The sequence below is a fragment of the Salvelinus sp. IW2-2015 genome, linkage group LG15 (assembly GCF_002910315.2).
Source record: "Salvelinus sp. IW2-2015 linkage group LG15, ASM291031v2, whole genome shotgun sequence".
In the NCBI taxonomy this organism is placed as follows: domain Eukaryota; kingdom Metazoa; phylum Chordata; class Actinopteri; order Salmoniformes; family Salmonidae; genus Salvelinus; species Salvelinus sp. IW2-2015.
In genome coordinates this window covers 5,822,802-5,840,169 of record NC_036855.1, presented here as the reverse complement: position 1 = coordinate 5,840,169, position 17,368 = coordinate 5,822,802, and the positions used below count along the sequence as shown (strand labels likewise).

The following is a 17,368-nucleotide window of genomic DNA, read 5'->3' as shown; positions in this document are numbered from 1 at the left end:
AGGAGCAGGGGAGGATGTAGCCTAGTCTGACATGCTCAGGCATGCCTGCCTGTACTCTAAGAGCCAACTTATGCTTGATCTGAAAATGTGGCCGGAGTTGCCTGGATGGTGTGATTTATTTTCCGCCATAGGGGTCATTGAAGAAGAGAGCCAGGTCTCCAAATACATCCTGGGAAAGATGGGCAGACACAGGTTTAAAACAGATGGCCATTAACCCAAGAACCACAGTGGCATGCGAAATTATTCACCCCTTTGCATTTTTCCTATTTTGTTGCCTTACAACCTGGAATTAAAATGGATTTTGGGGGGGATTTGTATCATTTGATTTACACAACATGCCTACCACCTTGAAGATGCAAAATATTTATCGTGAAACAAAGAAATAAGACAAAAAAAACTGAACTTGAGTGTGCATAACTATTCACCCCCCCCCAAATCAATACTTTGTAGACACCTTTTGCAGCAATTAGTTGCAAGCCTCTTTAAGCTCGGCACATCTAGCCACTGGGATTTTTGCCCATTCTTCAAGGCAAAACTGCTCCAGCTCTTTCAAGTTGGATGGGTTTTGCTGGTGTTCAGCAATATTTAAGTCATACTACAGATTCTCAATTGGATTGAGGTCTGGGATTTGACTATGCCATTCCAAGACATTTAAATGTTTCCCCTTAAACCACTCGAGTGTTGCTTTAGCAGTATGCTTAGGGTCATTGTCCTGCTGGAAGGTGAACCTCCGTCCCAGTCTCAAATCTCTGGAAGACTGAAACAGGTTTTCCCTCAAGAATTTCTCTGTATTTAGCACCATCCATCATTCCTTCAATTCTGACCAGTTTCTCAGTCCGTGCCGATGAAAAACATCCCCACAGCATGCTGCCACCACCATGCTTCTCTGTGATGAGGTGTTGGGTTTGCGCCAGACATWGCATTTTCTTTGATGGCCAAAAAGCTCAATTCTAGTCTCATCTGACCAGAGTACCTTCTTCCACATGCCTTTTGGCGAACACCAAACATGTTTGCTTATTTTTTTCTTAAAGCAATGGATTTTTTCTGGCCATTCTTCCGTAAAGCCCAGCTCTGTGGAGTGTACTGCTTAAAGTGGTTCTATGGACAGATACACCAATCTCCGCTGTGGAGCTTTGCAGCTCCTTCAGGCTTATCTTTGGTCTCTTTGTTGCCTCTGATTAATGCCCTCCTTGCCTGGTCCATGAGTTTTGGTGGGCGGCCCTCTCTTGGCAGGTAATTGGTTGCACCAGATCTGATTTAGGAGCTTCAAAGCATTTGGGTGTGAATACATACGCACGTACCACTTTCCTGTTTTTTTTWATTCTTCGAAACAAGTAATTTTTTCCATTTCACTTCACCAATTTTGATTATTTTGTGTATGTCTATTACATGAAATCCAAATAAAAATCTATTTAAATTACAGGCTGTAATGAAACAATAGGAAAAACAAAAACAGGGATAAATACTTTTTCAAGGCACAGGCAATAGCCCTGGCTGCACGAGGCCACGAGAAATAAATTGCAAACTGCAGGTCAGAAAAAACCCAGACGTTGTCTTTTTGCTTCTATAGAATATTGCATATTCTTTCGCAACTGTAAAATAGGTAAGGTTCATAAAAAGAAGCAAACATTTGTGTTATTTATCCTTTATTTCCACTCACTATGTGTAACTAAGGTAAAGCAAGCAAGGCATTCAATTTCTTTTGTTTTGGAATATCTTTTTAAAACTCTTACATTTTGCAGTTGTGAAATAATATGCAAGCGCTTTGGAATTTACCGCCGAGGCGATATCGGCAGCTCTGTGATTATGAAACCAGTGAGAACTTACTTCTACGCTATTTCAAATGGTAATCGTTACACCCAAACGGCCAGAGTAATGACACTTCATGTTACTTATGAGTCCCCAGGTTTCTTCCCAGGAGCAGGGGAGGGTGTAGCCTAGTCCGTCATGCCCAGGCATGCCTGCCTGTACTCTAAGAGACAACTTATGCTTGATACAAAAATGTGACCCGAGGTGCTTGAACGGTGTGAGCATTTGCGGAGCTGCCGTAGGCACACAGAGGTCAAATTGAGCTCCATACCGCACTCCCGCGGAGCCTCTCAATTGTTTTGTAACAACTCATAGGGCTCCATAATGCTCTGCATTGACATGACTAGTTGACAGTAGGTCAGGGCAGGAGGTCCTGTATGAGCACAAACTCACTTCCTTCACAACAGCTCTACAMAGCACAAGTATGAATGCCCTGACCTCTGCAAAGGCCATATCACTGTAAATGCTGCATGGCTAATGCAGATGTGGATTGACCATGCAGAGCCTTTATGTTCATGTTCTACTTTCATAGATAGGGTGAAGCGCCCCCTGTTGGTCAGGATACATCATCTCAACTAGACTGCTTTTACACGATGGGGAATACCGTAGGGACAGTTCACTGCTACCGCATCATGCTGTCACTATTTACCCTCCCAGATGAAACAGTAACACAGACGAGCTTGAGAATAGTATTTTTTTATAAGACTGGGTAAAGCACCAGCGAAAACAAAAACATGGTTAGTTTCTTACAACATTTCTCCTACCCAATAAATCTTCTTGACTTGTTCTGATCACAGAATTAGATATATATCAAATTAAATGTGTTCAAGCTGTACTCAGGGTGAAACATAACATAGTAAAAGTAAATTCACTCACTCAATTTAGTATGATGCTGCATTTTGTACAGTATTATTAATTTGTTGATGTCCATCCATTTCATGTTACAAATTACGAATTGTACAATATGTTATGAATTTGCGATACGTATGATATGTGACCAATTCGTTACGGCTAACGTTAGCTAGATTGCTAGGTGGCTAGGTTAGGAGTTGGGTTAAGGTTAGCTAACATGCTAAGTAGTTACAAAGTTTGCTAAAATGCTAAAGTTGTCCGTGATGAGATCTGAACATACAACCTTTGCACTAAGAAAGTTGCTGGCTATGGGGAATTGATTTAAAGTCGAACTTGATTGTACAAGTTAAAATATGATCACGGTACATGTGTGTGTGGGGGTGTGTGACCTCAGTCTACACTACACCACCCATCTCTCYGTCCTTGGCTCCACCGACTTCACCAGGCCCTGGCCCATGACCCTGAAATCCTCCAGGATGGCCTCCACGTTGGGGACAGTGTGAGCCTCCTCCCCACTCACCTCCACACGACGAGCCACCATCTGGGAGGTCTGTTCCAGAGGGACACACATATGACCAGGGGGATACACAAAGAAATGAATAAGCAAATAGAGAGGGAAAGAAAGATATGCTCTGTGACTTCCGGTCTTTACCTTGAACGGCAGTGGGCTGAAGGCTTTGGGTTTCCATAGCACCGCGATCACAGTGCCGCCATAGGGGTCATAGAAGAACAGAGCCAGGTCTCCAAATGCATCCTGGGAAAGATAAGCAGACAGGTTTAAAAAATGGAAGGCCTTTAACCCACTTGAGTCAAAATTACAAGAACTACATGGTCTGAAACCTACATACAAAAGGCAATAGACCTGGCTGCACAAGGCCACTAGAAATAAATGGCAAACTGCATGTCAGGAAAAACCTAGACGTTGTCTTTCTGCTTCTATAGAAAACCAGCAAGCCAGAGCCCATTGCGCACCACACCAGTACTTACCCTGAGCTCTGCCAGGTAGTGGGTGACGGGGTTGAAGTCGATGACGGGCAGTGCCCCTCCCGTGTTGGCCACTCTGCCAGCCAGGATGCCCCTGCTGAAGGTGGCATGAGGCGGGTCCACTGCCTGGCTCAGTAAGGGCACCTGCTTGGGGCTCAGGTGGATCAGGACATCATAGGGATCCAATGGAGGCCGCATGACCACCTGTGTGTGTGTGTGTGTGTGTGTGTGTGTGTGTGTGTGTGTGTGTGTGTGTGTGTGTGTACACAAACACAGAGAGAAGGAATGGTAATGATGGAATGGTATATTACAGTAGGTTTGACAATGCAATAATTTTGGGGAAATGAAGAAAAACATTATACAATTATGCATGCGAGTGGTAGTTTTAAAGAACGTGTGTGTGAGTGAGTGACTGACCCTGACATCCTGTATCTGGCTGGTGTCCATCAGCTGAGGTTCTAGGATCTTCAGGCTCTCTGCAGCCACCATCACCACACGCTGCAACATCTGAGCACACACAGAGAGACAAATCCCTCAATAGCCCACACCTGATACTGGCCAGCATAGTGAGAGTGATCCTACCAAACCCTTGTTGGTTGTCCGTAGAGATACGTTTGAAACTCCTCATTCAGAACTATCCTCACCTGTGGTTTAAACAGATTTAGGGTCAATACTGTGAATGAGTCAGCTAAGGGCAGTTTGAGTTCTATCGAATCGCTAGGTTTACTCTGTTGTCTAAACACCAGACTTCATCACAAAGATCTGGTACATTGTGAAGGATGGGCATCTTGGTGAGAACATCAGGCTGTAAAAACATGTGCACTGAGCTCCATTATAAGCTGTTCTATCACATAGTGCTCAGCCTCTCGATGAATCATTTGATTACGCAAGTGTAAAGTGCAGTGTCCTTGGGCATATTCAAATCATTCTACCTGCTACCCCGCAGCCTTCGTACATTCACAGTTGGAACACTGCAGCCATTCAAAATGAAGTGCACCTTCGCCATCAATGTGAAAGTGACATGACAGATGCCGCAAACACACACGTTTTTCTCAGCCACATGAAATGTTAGTTAGTCTGCACATCATGCATTAGGCCTATTGAATTCAATGTTATTTGACAGACACAAAAACATGGCAGGTCTAGAGAGCAGCTACTTGGAGCATTGGAATCCAGTGGGTTAGGTGGAACAGGAAAGCAACATGAAAAGGCTGGGAAGCTGCCGGCTCCATCTCCTCCCCATGTTGCTGTGTGCTGCCGTATTTGTCAGCGCACTCTGTCAAACAGAGGACATGAAAACAAGATCTTCAACTGATTTCCTTCTGGAAGTGGACAGCGATAAAAAAAAAACTTGTGAGCATTACATGAACTTCCTGATCATGTTGTCCCTGATAATATTGAAGCCATATCCATTGTATTCGTCTAGATAGAACACCATGAATGAAAAAGGAAGCATTCAGGTAAAATGTTATTTTTGCCATTTTGAATTCATGTAATATAATTATTGTATTAGTGTCATAACATGACAAACTGAATGTGTATGGCATTACAGATGAGTGATTACAAGGTGCTTGAAAAGGTTAAAAAGCAAGACGTCTGTATCAAGGAAAGAAACGGTCAGCTGCCTATGGTGAGATACGACGCTAGTCATTTCAACAGGCATTTAGACTTTATTTTTTTACTAAGCAGTAATAGTAATATTGATAACGGTATGAGTGTATCTGTCACCAGCGTGACATAGGAGAGCAGTATGCTTTGAGGAAGGGTCCAAGGATCGGGAAACTGTGTGACTGCCGACCAACAAGAATGTGCAATTCATTTCTACTCCGCTGTTTAAGATGTCACCTCTACCATTATATTCTGTTAGGTTCTAATTCAGAGTAAAAACTTGATGGACACTATGAAAGCTTAAACCAAGTTTATTCTTCCCAGAGGGTCAATACGGCTGCCTTAGACAACATCACACACCAGCACTGATATTTAACCCTTTCTCCTAGGCTGAGTCTCCTCCTACACTGAACAGCCAATGCATCTCTGTTGTTAGACAGAAATGTAGTGATATCTGTTCTTCCTCACTTCATCTGACCTCTACCCCAAAGTGCTCACTCCTCTCCAACTCAAGGCTGTTATGGTGACTGGTACCAGACTGTGTCTCCTCTCCTCCCAGAGGATCCCTCCCATAGGATCCCTGATGGCTAACAATAACATTCTGCCATATTGTAAATATTATACATTACCCTTTCTCCGTCAGTGACGTAAGTATATTTCCTATTCTCAGAAGCCAACAATTGACTATGCTGTTTAATATACAGAGACTGGCAAGAACATGGCCTGTCCTAGACAGTGTGAGAGTCAATTGAAAAGTTAGATTTTTTTATATATTTTTTTACTCACTTTCTGTGTATGCCTCTTCTGTTACTATGCTGTGTACAATGTGCTGCACAAATAAGATATTGGATGTGACATACTGGTGAATGTACTGCATGTGTGTGTTCTGACCTGCACAGTGGGAGCCTGCTTGGTCCAAATGGAGACTTTCTTGTCGTTGGGTGTGGCCATGAACATAACAGGCAGAGACTCTCTGGAGGCTATGAAGTCATTCTTGATCTCAGTGTAGTCAGCAGCTACAGAAGAGGACAGACGGGAGGAGAGAGGGAAAGAGAGGAGGAGGAGAGAGGGAAAGAGAGGGGGAGGAGAGAGGGAAAGGAGAGAGGTAGGAGAGGCATGGACAGGACAGAGGGAAGGGGAGAGAGTGGACAAGAGAAGGAAGGAGAAAGAGAGGGGTAGGATAAGGGAGAACGGACAGAGTGGAACAGGAACAGAAGGGAAGGGAGAAGAGTGGACAAAGAGAGGAAGGAGAAAGAGAGGGGTAGGATAAGGGAGAACAGGACAGAGTGGACAGGACAGAGGGAAGGGGAGAGAGTGGACAAGAAGAAGAAGGAGAAAGAGGGGGTAGGATAAGGGAGAACGGGACAGAGTGGACAGGACAGAGGGAAGGAGATAGAGGGGTAGGATAAGGGAGAACAGGACAGAGTGGACAGGACAGAGGGAAGGAGAGAGATGTTATGGGGTCTTTATATACTGCTGCATGAGTACGATTAGATGAACATGGTTGTGTAAGATACAATATAATCCACATTGTGTGTGTGCTCACCGGTGAGCTGGCTGTTGAGGTTGACAACCAGGGGGTTATTTCTCCAATCGAAGGAGGAGAGTAGGTGGAGAAAGCGAAGGAAACCTACCTGAGGAGACCTGAGAGAGGAGAGAGAAAGTGAGACAGGAGAGACAGAGGAGAGAGCGAGCACAAGAAACAGATGGATAAACTACTTCTCCAATTTTTTTAATCAAAGAACAAACAGCAAAAACATATGACCAATTACAAATGTTAGAATATGCTATTAAAAGTCCTATTCGCATGGGACTAGTATTACTAGAGAAGATTGGTTATGTATTTATTACACCAGAATGTCCATTATTCCAGAGGACGATTCAGACAGGATACGTTTTTTCCCAAAATGTCCCCTGTAAGTGTCTTCTTTTAAATAAAAAATCCTGGATGTTTTTTTTCTAGGCGTGAAGATATTTCAAGTCCAGGCAGAAACAGGCTACACTGATAAATCGAGCTTGGTTCCAACTTTCTGACCCATACCAAACCATCTTTTAGGTCTTGTGTCGATATAATATTTGAATTAAGGAAGCGTAATAATTAGGATACTTTAGCGATCTGCAGTAGAAGGCAAACTAAATGCCCCCCAGCCTTCAGATGAGAGCTGAACAGTAAACTTGCACTTGATATGAATTTTTAGGCTATGAATGAGACCGTGAACTTGTCATTTCCAAACGTTTAGCTCAGTATGCTGCTTGTGATATCTTTTTTGTTTTGACGTTGCAACAACAATCTACAAATCTGTCATTATAGGGTATTGTGTGTAGAACAATTGTTTTTAATTTAATCCATTTTAGAATAAGGATGTAACTGAACGAAAGGTGGAAAAAGTCAAGGGGTCACTGGCCTACACACAATATCCTATAATGTCAAAGTGAAATTGTCTTTAGACATTTTTACAAATTAATAAAAAATGAAAAGCTGAAATGTTGCATCAATAATTATTCAAGCCCTTTGTTATGGCAAGCCTAAATAAGTTCAGGAGTAAAAACATACGTTTCATGGACTGTGTGCAATAAGTGTTTAACATGGTTTCTAAAATGACTACCTCATCTTTGTACCCGACACAWACAGATAAATGTAAAATCCCTCAGTCAAGCAGTGAATTTCAAACAGATTCAACCACAAAGACCAGAGGTTTTCCAATGCCTCGCAAAGGGCACCTATTGGTAGATGGGTAAAATAAAAACACTGACATTGAATATCCCTTTGAGCATGGTAAAATTATTAATTACACTTTGGATGTTGTATCAACACACCCAGTCACTACAAAGAAACTGGCGGAAAACCGTTCAGGGATTTCACAATGAGGCCAACGGCGACTAAAACATTTAAGAGTCTAATGGCTGTGATAGGAGAAAACCAAGGACGGATCAACAACACTTTAATTACTCCACAATACTAACCGAAATGACAGAGTGAAAAGAAGGAAGCCTGTACAGAATACAAATATTCTTAAACATGCACCCTGTTTGCAATAAGGCACTTAAGTAAAACTGCAAAAAATGTGGCAAAGAAATTAACTTCATGTCCTGAATACAAAGCGTTATGTTCGGGGCAAATCCAACACATCACTGAGTACCGATTCATATTTTCAAGCATGGTGGTGGCTGCATCATATTATGGGTATGCTTGTCATCAGCAAGGACTAGGGAGCTTTTTTAAAAAGGATAAACAGAAACGGAATAGAGCTAAGCACAGGCAAAATTCTAGAGAAAAACCTGGTTCAGTCTGCTTTCCAACAGAGACAAATTCCCCTTTCAGCAGGACAATAACCTTAAACAAAGAGCCAAATATACACAAGTTATTTACAAAGAAAATATTGAACGCTCCAGAGTGGCCTAGTTACAGTTTTGACTTTTCTTCTTGAAAATCTATGGTAAGACTTGAAAATGGCTGTCTAGCAATGATCAACTACCAACTTAACAGGCCTTGAAGAATTCTTTAAAATAATAATATGCAAATATTGTACAATCCAGGAGTGCAACGCTCTTAGAGACTTACCCAGAAAGACTCACTGCTGTAATCGCTCTTAGAGACTTACCCAGAAAGACTCACTGCTGTAATCGCTCTTAGAGACTTACCCAGAAAGACTCCTGCTGTAATCGCTCTTAGAGACTTACCCAAAAGACTCACTGCTGTAATCGTTCTTAGAGACTTACCCAGAAAGACTCACTGCTGTAATCGTTCTTAGAGACTTACCCAGAAAGACTCACTGCTGTAATCGCTCTTAGAGACTTACTCAGAAAGACTCACTGCTGTAATCCCTGCCAAAGGTGATTCTAACATGTATTGACTCAGTGCTGTGAATTAGGGGTGTGCGAAATTGTTAGACAAACACGGTATCATAACATATGGGCGATTTTCTTGACACGATTATGATCAGAGTACCTTTTTGTAATTATCCGTGATTTTAAAAAAATATATATTTCGGGTGCCAGCAAAAATCTCATGTAAGTCAGTCAGACTTTCTAAACCATACTGTACGGTCTTTGAGTCAGTCATGTGTCAGTCAGACTTTCTAAACCATACTGTACGGTCTTTGAGTCAGTCATGTGCGAGGTTCTACGTGGTCTAAATAACTCAACTGGCTAGTTTTCCTGTCTGTAAAGAGAAGGGCGGGTTGTACGTTAATCCTGCTGCTCTGATTGGATAGAGTGAAACTGTATAATTCCATCCACTAGCTTCAGAATTTCAACAGATCACTGTTCCCATCGCATGTTTTCCTTCTGATTATTTAGATTGTTGCTGCCTGCTACAATAATAAAATCACAAGGCGAGGACGTTTGCTATCAAGTTCTCAATGTGCATAATATTTAAAAAGCGGGGCAAGGATAGGGAAAAAACAGGAGAYGTTAATGCGCATTCTGAGCGACAGCAAACCTGGCTGCCAACTGCAAAAGCAGGTCATTAGACATTTCTGCAAATGTATAAAAAAAATTWACTGATATTTTACATTTACATAAATAAGTACTAAGACACTTTACTCAGTACCTTTGTTGAAGCACTGTGGCAGTGCTAGTAGAATAGAGAGAATGATTTATTTCAGCTTTAATTTCTTTCATCACATTCCAAGTAGGTCAGAAGTTTACATACACTCAATTAGTATTTGCTAGCATTGTCTTTAAATTGTTTAACTTGGGTCAAACATTTGGGTAGCCTTCCATAAGCTTCCCACAATAAGTTGGGCGAATTTTGAGTCAGGTTTGTCGGCCTCCTTGCTCGCACAGGCCTTTTCAGTTCTGCCCACAAATGTTATATAGGATTGAGGTCAGGGCTTTGTGATGGCCACTCCAATACTTTGTTGTCCTTAAGCCATTTCGCAACAACTTTGGAAGTATGCTTGGGGTCATTGTCCATTTGGAAGACCCATTTGTGACCAAGCTTTAACTTCCTGACTGATGTCTTGAGATGTTGCTTCAATATATACACTTAATTTTCCTCTCTCATGATGCCATCTATTTTGTGAACTGCGCCAGTCCCTCCTGCAGCAAAGCACCCCAAACACATGATGCTGCCACCCCCGTGCTTCACGGTTCACGGCAAGCCGCCCCCTTTTCCTCCAAACATAACAATGGTCATTATGGCCAAACAGTTCTATTTTTGTTTCATCAGACCAGAGGACATTTCTCCAAAAAGTACAATCTTTGTCCCCATGTGCAGTTGCAAACCGTAGTCTGGCTTTTTTATGGCGGTTTTGGAGAAGTGGCTTCTTCCTTGCTGAGTGGCCTTTCAGGTTATGTCAATATAGGACTCATTTTACTGTGGATATCGATACTTTTGTACCTGTTTCCTCCAGCATCTTCACAGGGTCCTTTGCTGTTGTTCTGGGATTGATTTGCACTTTCGCACCAAAGTACGTTCATCTCTAAGAGACAGAACGCGTCCTCTTCCTGAGCTGTATGACGGCTACGTGGTCCCATGGTGTTTATACTTGCGTACTATTGTTTGTACAGATGAACGTGGTACCTTCAGGCGTTTGGAAATTGCTCCCAAGGATGAACCAGACTTGTGGACGTCCACAATTTTTTTCTGAAGTCTTGGCTGATTTCTTTTGATTTTCCCATGATGTCAAGCAGAGGCACTGAGTTTGAAGGTAGGCCTTGATATACATCCACGCCTCCAATTGACTCAAATGATGTCAATTAACCTATCAGAAGCTTCTAAAGCCATGACATCATTTTCTGGAATTTTCCAACCGGTTTAAAGGCACAGTCAACTTAGTGTATGTAAACTTCTGACCCACTGGAACTGTGATACAGTTAATTATAAGTGAAATAATCTGTCTGTAAACAATGGTTGTTAAAATTACTTGTGTCATGCACAAAGTAGATGTCCTAACCGACTTGACAAAACTATAGTTTGTTTTAACAAGAAATCTGTGGAGTGGTTGAAAAACGAGTTAATGACTCCAACCTAAGTGTATGTAAACATCCAACTTCAACTTCATCTACAGTACTAAATCCATGTATGTATGTATGTATGTATGTATGTATGTATGTATGTATGTATGTATGTATGTATGTATGTATGTATGCATGTATGTATGTATGTATGTATGTGTGTCTGTACCTATGTTTGTGTTGCCTCACAGTCCCCGCTGTTCCATAAGGTGTTTTTTAAATCTACATTTTACTGCTTGATGTGAGTTCCATGTAGTTATGCTCTATGTAGTACTGTGTGCCTCCCATAGTCTGTTCTGGAAGAGACCTCGTGGCATGTCTTGTGGGGTAGGCATGGGTGTCCGAGCTGTGTGCCAGTATTTCAGACAGACCGCTGTGTGCCAGTAGTTCAAACAGACAGGTCGGTGCATTCAACATGTCAATACCTCTCATAAATACAAGTAGTGATGAAGTCAATCTCTCCTCTACTTTGAGCCAGGAGAGATTGACATGCATATTATTAATATTTGCTCTCCAAGGGCGAGACGTGTACATCCAAGGGCGAGACGTGCTGCCCTGTTCTGAGACAATTACAATTTTCCTAAGTCCTTTTTTGGGGCACCTGACCACACGACTGAACAGTAGTCCAGGTGCGACAAAACTAGAGCCTGTAGGATCTGCCTTGTTGATAGTGTTGTTAAGAAGGTAGAGCAGCACATTATTATAGACAGACTTCTCCCCATCTTAACTACTGCTGTATCAATATGTTTTGAACATGACAGTTTACAATCCAGGGTTACTCCAAGCAGTTTAGTCATCTTAACTTGCTCAATTTCCACATTATTATTAACAAGATTTAGTTGAGGTTTAGGGTTTAATGAGTGTTTTGTTCCAAATACAATTCTAGAAATATTTAGGACTAACTTATTCCTTGACACCCACTCTGAAACTAAATGCAGCTATTTGTTGAGCGTTGCAGTCGTTTCAGTCGCTGTAGTAGCTGATGTGTATAGTGTTGAGTCATCCACATACATAGACACTCTGGTTTTACTCAAAGTCAGTGGCATGCCATTAGTAAAAATTTAAAAAAGCTACACTGGGGAACTCCTGTATTGTATTGTAATGTCGTTAATGCATTTATTTTGAAGAAATATTTATTTAATGTACAAGTGAATAGGTTGGTTTACTTTTAAGTTGAAGTTTTGACCAATAAGGTAGCGTGTTAAGCTGTGGCCAATGGGAGAATTGACCTGGTTAACAGGAGGAGGTCTGAGGGAGAGACGTTGAAAAAAGGAAGGAGACATTATTGGTGTTGGTGAAGAAAACCGTTAAATTAAGACGATAAAAGTAGAACAAAACCCAAACCTACTGAGTCTTGAAGGGAAATACAGATTYCATCTTATAAGAGTTAACAAAGACTCATCGTGGAGGTATTTGACAGCCTAGAAGTTAGCCTAGCATCGTGCAAATTAGGGAGCCAAATGAATAGCGCTCTCACCGACGCAATTTGGTAGACTACACTGAATGACGTGACCAGAGTCACTGACTTTAGCGGCAAGCCCAGGATAGGAAACTTGTCCCGACACCATGGACATACAGTAGAACCACGCTGCATTATTTATGAATGGCAAAGGGATATAGAAGTTCAAATGTATTCAGTCAGTTCGACACCTTCAATAAACTAGTCAACACTTGCTGTTCAGTTGTCAATCAAAACACAGTAAGTGGCCTACAACTCTGCGTGGCTGGCTATAGGAAAGATGTGAAGGGGGAAAGAAATGGCTGTGGCAGAGAACAATAATTTGGCTAAGTGGATTTCGACTCATCGTTACCACTTACATTACATGTGACGTGCAAATTCACAAGCATCGTGCTCTCCCTTCTCCTTGAAAAACAAATTTGACAGCAACCAACCACAGAGCACAAATTGTACCAGGACAGACAGACCGCGTTTCCCCGTCATCGCTCGCTTTTTGACTGTCAGGCACCTATCCTATCAATAGATCCCTAGAAGATGCATATCAAATTAAAACTTCTAAATGAAAAGTAGCCTAGTTAATATGAAGTAGAAAAAGTAGCTGGCTGAAAATTAATCTGTAACCGGATGATTAGCCGACGACTGGAAAACACTAACGGAAAACACAGTATGATCTGGCAAAACAATACTGGAATCAGTTATAAAACCCATAGCCCTTTATGGTTGCGAGGTCTGGGGTCCGCTCACCAAACAAGAATTCACAAATTCTGCTAAAATATCCTCCGTGTACAAAAACAAGAATTAGGCCGATACCCGCTAATTATCAAAATCCAGAAAAGAGACATTAAATTCTTCAACCACCTAAAAGGAAGTGATTCCCAAACCTTAACCATAACCTACAGAGAGATGAACCTGGAGAAGAGTCCCCTCAGCAAGCTGGTCCTGGGGCTCTGTTCTCAAACACAAACAGAGCCCCAGGACAGCAACACAATTAGACCCAACCAACTCATGAGAAAACAAAAGATAATTACATGACACATTGAAAATTATTAAACGATCTGGCCCTAAACCGAGAGTACACAGTGGCAGAATACCTGACCACTGACTGACCCAAAATTAAAGGAAAGCTTTGACTATGTAAAGACTCAGTGAGCATAGCCTTGCTATTGAGAAAGATCTGGCTCTCAAGATCTGGCTCTCAAGAGAAGACAGGCTATGTGCCCACCCCCTACAAAATAGAGCTGCACTTCCTAACCTCCTGACAAAATGTATGACCATGTTAGAGACACATACATCCCTCAGATTACACAGACCCACAAAGAATTTGAGGGAAAGAGTTTGTAGTACAGGAAGGTGACGATAGAACGAGTGAGAAATTAGCAGAGAGGGATTGATACTGCAAGTAGGTAACTAGTTACCCTGGAGGAGTGAAGGGGGCCGGCTGCAGGAAGAGGAACGCCACCAGCAGGTCAGCAGTGTCCTCTGTGATGTCATCGCTAAAGAGCTGCGCTCCCAGCCAGCGCTTGGCCAGGCGACACACCGCCCCGAAGCATGGGTGAAGCTGCTGGAGCCTAGAACACACAACCACAGAGACATTAGGATATGTGTGTGTTTGAGAAGGTGTAAAGCTATAGTGTTAGCTGACAGAGAGAGAGCTCCAGTGTAAAGCTGGTGCCTGACCCGTGCAGAGTACTGGTGAGTAGGGGCCGCTGCATGGTGGCCATCTCCAGGGCCTGAGCCTCCGCGTTGTCCCTGACGATGAGCAGCCCCTCTGGACTAACACTCTCCCTCAGGACCTGAGGCTCCCGGTGGTACGCTACCTGGATCCTGAACACCAAGCCATCCTGCACACACACACACAGTTAGTCAATGTCTGATAACAGTGCTTCCCTATACCAGTCAAATTAAAATCAAATCYATTTYATAAAGCCCAATTGTGACAACTGCAGATGTCAGTGTGTGTGTCATTAATTAACATAATCACTACCATCCTAACCCCACACACAGAGAGAGAGAGCGGKGCCCATACCTTCCACACATCCAGGTGTGTGGGACTGGGCTGGCAGGTGTAGTGGTGGTGTTGGGTTAACAGTTCTCCCAGGCTGATGTGGAAGGCTGCTTTAATGTGGCGGATGGCCACTCTGTCATGAGGCCACTTCCCACTGCCCTCCATGTGGCAGATCACTACAACAGGAGAAGGCAAGCGAGAAGGGTTCATAGTAGAAAACACACAACAACAAAAAAATAGCATACAGTCTCTGGATCCACAACAAAACACTTAAATTAGGTCTGTACAGTACACACTAGGCTTGGGCAGTATGCCGTTATAGATCATAAACCGGGATATTTGACGGTACCATTGGTCTGATTTTTCAGTTAGTTTGTACTCTAACATTCTAAAAGTTATTTTTTTGCGCTGTTTGCTAAAATCACATCAATGTGAGTGAGGTGAGGGGATCAAATTACACCTCTCTTGGAAGAGTGGAAGGGGTCATAGAGCCTACTAACTTTTGGGGTCACGTGACCTCTTCTACCTTTAGAAAGATAAGAGAGAGGAAGAGTGAAAATGGCAGATCTGGTGTCGTAAAAAAATGCCACTGTCTCTTTTTGGATACATTTCGGCTTTAAAACCAACAAGAAAGGGGAACCCAAGGATTTAACAGAGGTCATTTGCTAGATTTGACCGAAGGCAATAACAGCAAAAGAAGGCAATAACAGCAAAAGGCAATACATAAAATGTGCCCTCCCACCTCAGGGTACACCAGGCTCTGAACTACGCCAGCCTCAGGACCACAGCGCTGGGGCCAACCCAATCTCGATCACAGCTGACAATTATTTGGTCTTTTTTGAAAACTATCCAAATACAAAAAGCAAAGCACCCGGTGGTAGAGGTGCACAGACGGCGGTAGAGGTGCACAGACGGCGGTAGACGTGCACAGACGGCGGTAGAGGTGCACAGACGGCGGTAGAGGTGCACAGACGGCGGTAAGAGGTGCACAGACGGCGGTAGAGGTGCACAGACGGGGTAGAGGTGCACAGCGGTGGTAGAGGTACACAGAACGGGTGCCGGTAGAGGTGCCAGACGGCGGTAGAGGTACACAGACGGTGGTAGAGGTGCACAGACGGTGGTAGAGGTACATAGCGAAATAAATGGTTTCCTTCCACACGGTGGAAAAGAAGACTTCAGGGACATGATTAACACAGACTCCCAGTAGACTACGAGCTGCCTGGGAGGAAATACTCTTCAAACCTCAGAGTCCGACAAGAGGTATATACAATTAGATGCTAAACAATTCATTGTTGTCATTTAAGTATTTTCATTATTTTGATGGCTTTTAAGCCAGTTGGATGTGCTATTTGCTATTGTTACTGTCCTATTTTGATATGGCAGCTACTGGCCATTTCGAAACGCTACTTATATCTTGTTGTTGCTCAATTATGCGCAATATTCTATGCTGAACAAATCTTGTTGGAATTTACAGTGAGCTACAAAAGTATTGGGCCAGTGACAATTATACACTACCGTTCAAAAGTTTGGGGTCACTTAGAAATGTCCTTGTTTGTAAAAGAAAAGCACATTTAACATCAAATTGGTCAGAAATACAGTGTAGACATTGAGAAACAGATGCCTCCAAGTCCTCAACTGGCAGCTTCATTAAATAGTACCCACAAAACACCAGTCTCAACGTCAACAGTTAAGAGGCRACTCTGGGATGCTGGCCTTCTAGACAGACTTGCAAAGAAAAAGCCATATCTCAGACTGGCCAATAAAAAGAAAAGACTAAGATGGGCAAAAGAACACTATACCATATCCAACCTTTCAGTTCCACCACCCACATATGCGATGACATCACCTGGTTTCAATGATGTTTCKAGAGACAATATCTCTCTCATCATCACTCAATACCTGGGTTTACCTCCACTGTATTCACATCCTACCATACCTTTGTCTGTACATTATTCCTTGAAGCTATTTTATCGCCMCCAGAAACGTCCTTTTACTCTCTGTTCTAGACGTTCTAGACGACCAATTCTCATAGCTTTTAGCCGTACCCTTATCCTACTCCTCCYCTGTTCCTCTGGTGATGTAGAGGTGAATCCAGGCCCTGCAGTACCTAGCTCCACTCCTATTCCCCAGGCGCTCTCTTTTGATGACTTCTGTAACCGTAATAGCCTTGGYTTCATGCATGTTAACATTAGAAGCCTCCTCCCTAAGTTTGTTTTGTTCACTGCTTTAGCACACTCTGCCAACCCGGATGTTTTAGCCGTGTCTGAATCCTGGCTTAGAAAGACCACCAAAMATTCTGACATTTTCATCCCCAACTACAAGATTTTCAGACAAGATAGAACGGCCAAAGGGGGCGGTGTTGCAATCTACTGCAAAGATTGCCTGCAGAGTTCTGTCTTACTATCCAGGTCTGTTCCCAAACAATTTGAACTTCTACTTTTAAAAATCCACCTCTCTAAAAACAAGTCTCTCACCGTTGCCGCCTGCTATAGACCACCCTCTGCCCCCAGCTGTGCTCTGGACACCATATGTGAACTGATTGCCCCCCATCTATCTTCAGAGCTCGTGCTGCTAGGCGACCTAAATTTGAACATGCTTAACACCCCAGCCATCCTACAATCTAAGCTTGATGCCCTCAATCTCACACAAATTATCAATGAACCTACCAGGTACCACCCCAATTCCGTAAA

The 17,368-nt window shown here is 42.8% G+C and overlaps 1 protein-coding gene across 1 annotated transcript in view; it reads right to left on the bottom strand.

Moving 5' to 3' along the window:
- Positions 1 to 2,489: 2,489 nt before the first annotated feature.
- nol6 (nucleolar protein 6 (RNA-associated)) overlaps positions 2,490 to 17,368 on the bottom strand; it is a 30,577-nt gene continuing 15,698 nt past the window's right edge. Inside the window, exons 18-26 of the mRNA XM_024001900.2 lie at positions 14,700 to 14,854; positions 14,351 to 14,514; positions 14,089 to 14,241; positions 6,800 to 6,897; positions 6,145 to 6,269; positions 4,063 to 4,152; positions 3,649 to 3,849; positions 3,314 to 3,415; positions 2,490 to 3,211 (exon numbers count right to left, since the gene is read on the bottom strand). Coding sequence (XP_023857668.1) covers positions 3,062 to 3,211; positions 3,314 to 3,415; positions 3,649 to 3,849; positions 4,063 to 4,152; positions 6,145 to 6,269; positions 6,800 to 6,897; positions 14,089 to 14,241; positions 14,351 to 14,514; positions 14,700 to 14,854 — 1,238 coding nt within the window. The 3' untranslated portion in view covers positions 2,490 to 3,061. The remainder of the gene's footprint in view (positions 3,212 to 3,313; positions 3,416 to 3,648; positions 3,850 to 4,062; positions 4,153 to 6,144; positions 6,270 to 6,799; positions 6,898 to 14,088; positions 14,242 to 14,350; positions 14,515 to 14,699; positions 14,855 to 17,368) is intronic.